This window comes from Martes martes, assembly GCF_963455335.1.
Source record: "Martes martes genome assembly, chromosome: 9".
NCBI classification, from domain to species: domain Eukaryota; kingdom Metazoa; phylum Chordata; class Mammalia; order Carnivora; family Mustelidae; genus Martes; species Martes martes.
Window position 1 is genome coordinate 14,500,936 of NC_137896.1, and position 9,648 is coordinate 14,510,583.

Sequence of the window (9,648 nt, forward strand, 5' to 3'; positions counted from 1 at the left end):
AGGACTAATTTTACTGAATTAGAAGATATCCCAATAAACCTGACTTTAAAGAATCCAAAGCACAAACTATGAGAGGAAACAAGAGCGGGACCTCACACCCTATGGATGGCTGCTATCTGAGCAAGAAGGAGGAGGAGGAGGAGAAGAAGAAAGGAAAGAGGAAGTGGAGGAAGAAAATAAATGTTGGTGAAGATGTGGAGAAACTGGAACCCTTGTGTTCTGTTGCCGGAAATGTCCAATGGTGCAGCCGCTACAGAAAACAGCATGGCAATTCCTCAAAAAATTAAAAATAGAATCACCGTCTCATCCAGTTAGTTGTGGGTATATACCCAAAAGAATTTAAAGCAAGGTCTTAAAGAGATATTCATAAACCCATGTTCCTAGTAGCATCATGCACAACAGCCAAAAAAGGTAGACGTAATCCAAGTGCCCATGGATAGATGAATAAACAAAATATGGTATACGGTAGATTATTATTCTGCCTTAAAAAGGGAAGAAAATTCTGACACAGGCTATGACATGGATGGACCTTGAGGACACTGTGCTAAGTGAAATAAGCCAGACACAAAGGGACAACTATTGTACGATTCCACTTACAAGGGGTACTTAAAGCAGTCACATTCCTAGAGGCAGAAAGCAGAAGGCTGACTTCCAGGGACCGGGAGGAGGGGGAGATAGGGAGTCAATATTTCATGGGTATTGAGCTTCAGTTTTACAAGACGAAAAAGAGTTCTGGAGATGGATGGTGGTGACGGTTGCACAACAATGAGAGTGTGCTTAACTCTACCGAACTGTACACTTGAAAATGGGTAAGTTGGTAAATTTTATGTTATGTGTATTTCACCACAACTAAGGAGAAAAAGAGTGGTGGTTTTCCACTCAAGAGCCTTGGAGTTGGTCCACAAGGCTGTGTGTCACTGGATAAGTCTCCCTCCCCACCAGAGGGTTTCCGCTGTAATTGGAAGGACCAGACAAGATGGAACATGGAAAATGGCCGTGGGAGTCTCTGCCGCAGTAGAGTCTGGGCATGGAGAACTCCCTGCCCCGTGGGGGTGAAATGCTCAGACAGACACCAATTCTGAGGGGGGGGGTGAGCTCGTGAGGGGGGAAGCGCGGACTAGAAGAGAGTGGCAGAGCCAGCAGGCCAGGCCCCCAGCACCAAATCCAGCCACTTGGCCTTGGCTGCCGGAGCCCTTCCAGGGGGTCTCTGGAGCCTCAGGACAAACTCCAAGTCCCCTGGTGGGAAAGCCCCAAACAGTCAGCCACCGCACTCTGGGCCCCTTCTTTCTACTCTAGCAACATATAACTGTTCATAATTCTTTTCCACACCTGTGTTTTCAAAATTCCCTCTTTTGAGAACGTGCAGCCTAGCTCACATCCCTTTGCCTGGCCAACTTCCACTCCTTCATTCCTCGTTACCGTGTCTACGAAGACTTGTCTAATCTCCATGGGCTGGTCTTCGGGAGTCCACCAGCCCCTGGGATTACCTTTGTCATTGGTAATGCTGTTTATTTCACTTTTTCAAAAAATACTTATTTTGACCTGCCAGGCTCTGGGGGTTTATCAATGAATAGAAGAGACAAAACTCTCTGCCACTGGAAAGCCCATATTCTAGCGGTACCTCCCCCCGGGCCCATAAACTTCCTGAGAGGAAGCATGCTCTGCCTGCAATGTTGCTCTCCTGAGTGTGTAGCACACGGTGGGTCCCCAGGCCCTTGACACCTGGGCGCTGAGTGGCTGTTGTAGAGGACCCTGAGACAGCCCACCAGAGTCCACGTGGTAAGGGCTGAACTCATGCCGGCAAGAAGAGGAGCCAGGAGTGGTGGGTTGGACAGAAGGAAGAAGGGGAGAGGGAGTGTCCCCCACTCTTGAGTCACCTCCAGGTTTCTCCCCTGGGTCACAGCACGTTAACCTTCCCCCTTCACCCTAATAATAAAGGACACTGACATAGACAGAGATGTTCTATAGCCTAGGCTTGGTCTGTCACCCCGAAAAGGCAGGGTTAAGCAGCCCCTATGCCTGCACACCCCCCTGCCCTAGAGGCGGTATGGTGGAGAGTAGTTCTCGCTCCGTTGGGTTTCGGACTGGCTGAACGACGGGGGGCTGGGAAGTTGTTATCCACAGGCTCTTCCAGTGACCGATGCAGCCAGCTAGGCAGGTCCTTCAGAGCAGCCCTCCTCTGCCCCAGTCCTTCACCACAACCCCACCTCCCCACCCTCATGTCCTGCTGCCTCCAGTCTGCCTTCAGGTCCCTGCTCAGATCTCATCTGGTTGGCGAATGCTGCCCATTCCACCCTTTTTAATAATAGCAAACCTTTTACTTTGCTCTCCCTCGGCCCTCTGCCCTGTTTACGTTTCTCCCCACACTTATTTCCCTCTGCCATGACAGTGGTGTGCTGGAACTGACTCATAAGGGCTTGTAAAAGCCTATTATGCTTCCACGAACTCCGCTGACCGGTCATTAAGCATAGCGACCATTAAGAATTAAATTATGCAAGCTTAATTAAATTAATGATGTTAAAAACAAAGGTGAAAAATGCTCAAACTCATCACTTTCCAATTGCTTGCTACCTTTTGCTACTGTCTGTGTTCTTGAGAATGTTCCCATCTGTAGGACGACAGTGGATAGACTGGTAGGCTACTGTGTGTTTCCATTCAACTGTGTGTTTGGTGACATCACACTGGTAGCCTGAAATCAGCCCTGGTAGGAGTTTTTACCCCAGAGACACAGGCACTTGTTATAAATCAGGTTTTGATTTATTCATTTATTGATTGTCTACACCAGGGGTTGATCATGGGCCAAATCCACTCCAACTCTTTTTGTAAATAAAGTTTTATTGCAACACAGCCATGCCTACTCATTTGCTAGCATCCGTGGCGGCTTTCACACTCCAGTAGCAGAGGGGAGCAGCTGTAATGATACGGTCTGCGAAGCCTGACATACTTATGATCTTGCCCTTTACAGAAGAAATTTGCTGACCCCTGGTCTAGCCTTAAGAAACTAACGGAGGAGATGTTAATAATGCAATTAAGTGTAAACACATACGTCCCGTCTGTAGCTAGTCCACTATAAACAGCGCACCGTGAAAAAAATCTGAGAAAATACACTTTCAGTATTTGAAAACTCTGATCCAATACAGCAGATAAGTCAATATGTCATTGATGAATGAGTGAAATTCGACCATTTTTATTCTTTCACTTTTGTACCTTCTTCCTCCTGTTTAGTGTAAGTGAAAATGTCAGCATTTATGTTGGAACTTCACTTGTTCATGCTCTGCAACCATAGGTCGGTTATGGATAGGAGTTAGGCAAAATCCAAGAAAAGCATACTTTAAGAATGAACTGGGCACCTGAGTGGCTCAGTGAGTTAAGCCTCTGCCTTCGGCTCAGGTCATGATCTCAAGGTCCTGGGATTGAGCCCCACATCGGGCTCTCAGCTCGACGGAGAGCCTTCTTCCCCTCTCTCTTCCTGCCTCTCTGCCTACATGTGATCTCTCTCTCTGTCAAATAAATACATAAAATCTTAAAAAAAAAAAAAAGAATGAACTGGTTCTTTGGAATTTATAACAAAGAGTGTTGTAGAATTTTATTATTTTAGATTTCTATCAGTAAAATTCATAATAAACACACACACACACACACACACACACACACACATTGTTTCAGATTGCCAAATGTCAAACAGTCACAAGCACACCCACTATTTCGTTTTCCCCCACTAGAATGTGCGTTCCTTGAAGGTAAGAACTGTCTTTTATTTCAGTGCTTAGAATAACAAATGTAGCAGGTGCCCAGTCAACATATGACATGAATGAATAGATGGGCATAGTTGGGAATGCCTGGTTTCATGTGTTGATGGCCAGACCTTAAATTTCCAGCTCCATCACTATCCAGCTGTGTGGCCTTGAGTAAATTATTTAAACTCTTTGAACCTTGGCTTCTTTATTTAAAAAGAGGAGATAATTCTCCTACCTCACAGGGAGGTGTTGACAGTGTATGCCTCTGTCTGGTACCTACTAGGTTTTTCCACAGATCGGAGTTTCCTCCTCACCCTCCACCCCTGCCACACACATACTCCTTGGAGACCCAGCCCTGCTGCTGTCACAAATTTCAGTGATGTCACAGCTCCCTGAGCCGGAAGCTCCAGCAGAGCCACCCTGATGGCCAGCCCGAGTGCTGGCCCAACTGAGGGGCAGGGAGCAGGTGGTGCCTGGTACCAGTCTTGCTCCATTTGTCTTTGAGGTCTCACAGCCCCAGTATGAGTCCATCAGCAAAGAAGAGGCCCAAGAATAGAATGGTTTCCAAGGTTGGACTTGGGAGTGGACACAGAGGGGGCTGGACCACATGCAGAGCAGGGGCTATCCAGCCTGGGGTGGGGGGAAAGGAAGGGAGAGTTGAAGGGTGAAGGGAGGTCAGGAGAGTTAGAATGGTCTCCCCATTTCTGCCCCCAAACCAAGGTGACAAAATTCCCAAAGGTTGGTCAATCCATGCTCAGCCAAATGGAGAAGCACAGTAGAGGCGTTCGGGGGGGATTTCTCCTACGTTCGCACACTCTCTCCCTCTGTCTCTCAGATACAAGATGAACCACCACAGGACAAGATACCACAACCTGTCAGCAAAGTAATCGGCCGGAACCGACTTAAGATGGTGAGGTGCCCCATTTTGGTCTGGGATTGCCAGGCTTGTAGTGACCCAGGAGTCACCAGGCCCAGCACGGAACTGAGTTGAGCCAAAGTCTAGGTGGGGTGTGGGAGGCCACCCCAAGAAAGCTGAAGCTTCTGTTTTCCTGGTTTCTCAACCCTGACAGGTATTAAAAAACTTGTCGCTCTTGAAGCTGCTCAAGAGCTCGAACCCCCGGATCCAAGAACTGCATAACCTGGCCAAAAGGTGTTGGAATTCACTGCTCAGAGTTCCAAAGATCCTTGGGATCTCCACTGGGTGAGCTCGGCACACCCCTGTCCCCCAACATGGACCCAATGGCTATCTTCACTGAGAACAGGCACTGTCTATACTGACAAATTTAGAAAACCTAATTTTCACCAGGGATCTATGATAAAGGTATCTCTTAGCCCCAGCTCACTGATGGGGAGCTGAGACTCAATAGAGGCAGTGACTTGTCCCAGCTAACTAAACCGGTAAGTGGCAGAGCTAGGATTTGAAGCCACTCCTGCGTGGTATCAGAGCTGTGATCCTAACCATTGTCACAATCTTCCAATTATGGGACTAACCACCAACTGGGCACCAACCAAGCAAGGGGGCCACTCCTCCTCCTCCTCCCCACCCTCAAATCCACACAACCCAGAGATTCACCTGCAGACCAGCCATCTTGCTAAGGCTCCGCTTCCTCATAAAACATGTCAGAATATTAAGAAAGTTGATATTTATTAGGCACCTGCTAAGTACTTCACAAGCATTTCCTGTCTAGTTAATTCTTCATAGCAGTCCTATGAGGTGAACAGAGATATCCCAGTCTGACAGATGAGGAAACTAAAGCTTTGAGAAGTGAGATTTCTTGCCCCAGATCGGACAGGCGATAAGAGGCACAAGCAAATTTCAGTGGTGGCAATTATCATCGGTACTGCCATTATGTTGAGCCTGAGTCCTCACACACTCAGCTAGGACAATGCTGCCACTTTACAGAGCACTCAGTCTATTGCACGCACCCTTGGGGCAAGTCTCCTAGCATTGGAAGGCTAATGCCCCCTCTCAGAGCTCCTCTCTCTGAGCTGGCCTCCTAGACGCAGGCAGTCAGTTAACACTGGGCTGGGCGGGTCAGGCCTCTCTCGTCCCATAGTTTTCCAAACTGTTTAAAGCAGCAGACCCTCTCTTGGAGTATCTTTCCTCAGGCCTCAATTGTGTTGGGCAGAAAAGGATTCTACCCTCCCCCTGCCCTTCCCCAGGGTGGGGAGGGCATCTGAGAGGTCTCTTCAGGAAATGTAAGGTTTCTGAGAGCACAGTTTGAAAACACTGGGCTAGTTCACCCCATCACCTGCAATCCAGAGAGGCAGAACCCTGGCCAGCGGCCCGCACAGACAACATCTAGTCCTGGGTGTCCTAACCACGGGTCACTGTCTCTCACCTCCCCAACCTCTCCTGGCCCTTTGCCAGGCCTTAGCACCTCCCCTGCCTCCAGGCACAAGGCCTCCGGGTGTTGAAGTTTCCTTTCTGGTCCTCTCTAGCTTTCTCCCCTGAGCTGGTCGCATAGCAACAGTCTCAGGGCGAGGCTGGAAGACCAGGGCCTTCGTCCTGCTCTGCTGACTGCCTTCCTTCCCTGTGCCAGGAGCAGCAATGGCTGCGATAGAGTGGAACAAGGTAACGAAGAGCTCCAGGAGGCTGGGTGCCCCAAGAACATACTGGAATCCAAGAAATTAGAGTCCACAGGGGAGCCCAAGGTGGGGCTGGGGGAGAAGAACAAAGCCCAGCAGTCACCCACAGCAGCGTGCCAGAGCAAGGCGCAGGTGGAGCCCGAGCTCCCCAGGACATCGAAGGACCATGGCCTGACCACTTGCCCTGGAGCTCAGGGGAGGCAATCACCCACTGGGGACCCCCGCATCGTCTTCCTGAAGACCTACCAGCATAGAACTCCCGCGGGGCACAAGCAGCAGCTGGAAGCAGCTGACCAGTGGATCTGGTTTGAGGGGTTGCCCACGCGAATCCACCTCCCAGGGCCCCGGGTGATGTGCAGACCGTCTGCCCTGCGCTGGGTCAAGCGCTGCTGTACCCGCTTCTGCTCCGCATCACTTGAGCTACCCATGTGCCATCCATACAGAGTGTGACAACACCACGGCCCAGCCAGAGTGAGACACGGGCCCCGAGCCAGACATGGAGCTGGGCCCCAGAGTCAGAGGCCCAGGATCCAGACTTTTGGGGGGCTATGGCTATCTAGCAGTGCTAAGGGGACCCCCCCATGCCCAGAGAGGGGGAAACCATGGATGGAGGCCACACAGCAGGGTGGTGGCTAGGCTGGGGCCTCTCAAGACCCAAATAGGGGTTCTGGGGAGGGGCACTGGAAGGGGGGGTTCTGAGGTGGGGTGTCTCCCTGCCTGGAGGCCTCAGGAGGGTCCATAACTGCTAAGGCTCGGAATCTCAGTCATGAGTCTGAGTAAAGGAATTCGGGGATTTCCAAATTCAGGGGAAGGCAGTCAAGTAGAGCTCTGCCATATCCCATCCCCTCTTAGACCAAATCACCACCCCACATTTGTTTCATTTATGTTTCAAAGATTTACTTTGAACAAAAAGTTCCTTAGGGGGAAAAAAATTAGAAGAAGAAAGAAAACAAAATACTCCACCCTTCCATGAGAGAACCGAGGTCCCAAGAGAGGAAGGGATGGAGGGCTTGGGGGTCCCGCTGAAAGGGAGGTTTCCCCTTCACAAAACCCGGATCTCCAACACGCTTGACTTCAGCAGGCTCTGGTCCCTGAGCCCTCTCCCCGGACGGCAGCGCCCCCTGGCGGCCGTCTCTGCTCCTAACACCGAGGTCTCTGCTCACAGGTGGCGCGACCTGGGACGGGAGCCCGACGTGTGAGGCGAGGGTGGAGTTGGCGCAATCATCCGAGCGGGAGGGATGGGCGGGCAAATTCACGAGTCTACAAATAAAATCTCCCATTGGGAACTGAAGAATACTACCGCTTCCTCTGCTTGTTTGGGACTGGAAAGGATGGAGGAAAGAGGCCCTCGACCGAGGTGGGGAGGGAAAGTGTGCATCACGATTTTAGGTTTCTTGCACCCCATTCCCAGGCCCCTCAGGTCAGCCTAGAACGTGGCACACAGAAACGAGCAAGCTGCACCCCTCCCCACCCCTGCAAGCTGGTCTGCTGACGATTGCACTCTATGCGGTCACAGAAGGGACTCTCTGGGTCATACTTTCTGGGTGCCAGATGCTTCACAATGGCCCTGCAAGCCAACGAGATGACAGCCCGTGGCGCCGCTGAGGCATAAGGGGACTTGGCCAGGCTCACACGACGAGGAAGTGACGGGGCCAGAACTCCAATCTAGAACTGCGATCTGCTCCCCATTCCATTTTCCGAAGAAAGGAAAACCGCACAAGCGTGCCCCCATCCAGCCCGTCATTCAAGTGCACTGTACCCGTTACTGCGGCGTTGGGTGTCAACAAATGGGTGTCAGCTGGGCCTCGAAATGTCAGGCCTAGTGTCAGGACTTGGGCTCTACAGCTCCCGTGGGACACGACACGCCCACCCCCCAACCCCAAGGCCCGGTCGACCCCATCCAGTTGGGGTCGCCCTCAGTAGGCAGGAGCCACAGCCCTGAACGTGCAGTTGGGAAGAGGAAAAGCCCAGGGAACCCGGGCTATCTGGGGATCTTCCCCTGAAGTCAGGTGCGCGGAGTGGCGCCCTCAAGAAAGCAGCGCAGCGACCAAGGGGCGCAGAGCCCTCCCGCGAAGACCCCAGGCGGTGGAGCAGATGCCTGGAGCGGGAGAGAGGAAGATGGCAGGGGTTTCCCCGAACCCGCCCGCCTGCACCCTCTTCCTCCCCGGAGCTCTCGGCTCTGAGACTGCACCTCCCGAGACGGCGGGGCCGGAAACGCACCGCGTTAGCCCTGCGCGGCGCTGCCAGCCTGAGCCTGCCTGCGCGGGGCCGCTCGCTGCAGCCCTGCCCGGCTCCGCTCCGGCGAGCCTCCGCGCGCCTCCCCAGCGCAGCCGCCTCCTCGCATCCTCCACCCCGAGCTGTCTCCCCGCTCGGCTCGCACCATGGCCCACTCCTGGGTAGTCGTCGTTTCGGTTTCCTCGCTGGCCATCATCAATCCCACCAGTCTTCGAAAATCACCCCACTCGCTCTTTCACCCCCAGCATCCACCATTCCATCAACCTCTGCGCGAACGTCTGTCCGCGCGCAATCAGGGCAGCGCGCTCCAACCAAAACACACCGGGCTGGCGACCCCCTGCACTAGTCTTCCTGGGAGCCTGCCCGGGGAGCCCCAAGTGAGGACCTGAAAGGCGTGGGTAAGATTGGCAGCTTCCACTTTGCCGCAAAGGGAGCCAGAGTTGGGCCCAAGGACAGCAGTTGGATGGGCCGTGCCTGTGTGCTGAGGCTGGTGAGGCTGGGATCCCGGGTACCGCTGCGGGGAGGGACAAGGATGCAGGCTGCAGTGTGAATGACTCCCAGCAGCGCACTCTTTCTAGACTTACCCCAACCTGAGCTGGTGCTTGGGCCTCAACCTGTCTCCCACAGTCCCACAGCTGAGGTTCTCCCGTTACCACCTTCCCTGTGCTTGACTACTTCCAAGTGAGGCTCCCCTTCTGGGCTCAGTTAGATCCTGCTTTGGGCAGGAGTTTCCAACAGATCTCAGCCTTCAGAGGACACCACCCCAGAAACGGCTCCCTACCAGTTAACTGGGGGGGGGGGGTGAGGGTGGGGGGGATTGAAGTGTTTGATTCAGAGTGACTTTTAGAAGTTGTATGAGCTCTCTGAGCCTACTTCATCAGTTTATAAAATAGGGATACTAATATCCATTCCACAGGGCTTCAAGCAAATCAGGCTTGATGTAGGTGAAGCCAGTTTGTGCGACGTTAAACAAATGTCTGTCCTTTTTCTCCTGCCTTCTCCAGGCACTGTGCCCCGATTAAAGCCCCTTGTTTCTCACTCATGAGCACCTGCCTAACTGCTCAACTTTATGGGAATTAGCTGCTTG

The 9,648-nt window shown here is 52.4% G+C and overlaps 1 protein-coding gene across 1 annotated transcript; it reads left to right on the plus strand.

Annotated features, from left to right (window-relative positions):
• Nucleotides 1-4,258: 4,258 nt before the first annotated feature.
• TP53TG5 (TP53 target 5) lies at nucleotides 4,259-6,776 on the plus strand (the record flags this gene model as incomplete). Its single annotated transcript, XM_080814479.1, has 4 exons — nucleotides 4,259-4,306; nucleotides 4,573-4,647; nucleotides 4,808-4,938; nucleotides 6,281-6,776. 4 exons carry the CDS (start codon nucleotides 4,259-4,261, stop codon nucleotides 6,774-6,776), a joined length of 750 nt encoding a protein of 249 aa, XP_080670605.1.
• Nucleotides 6,777-9,648: the final 2,872 nt, after the last annotated feature.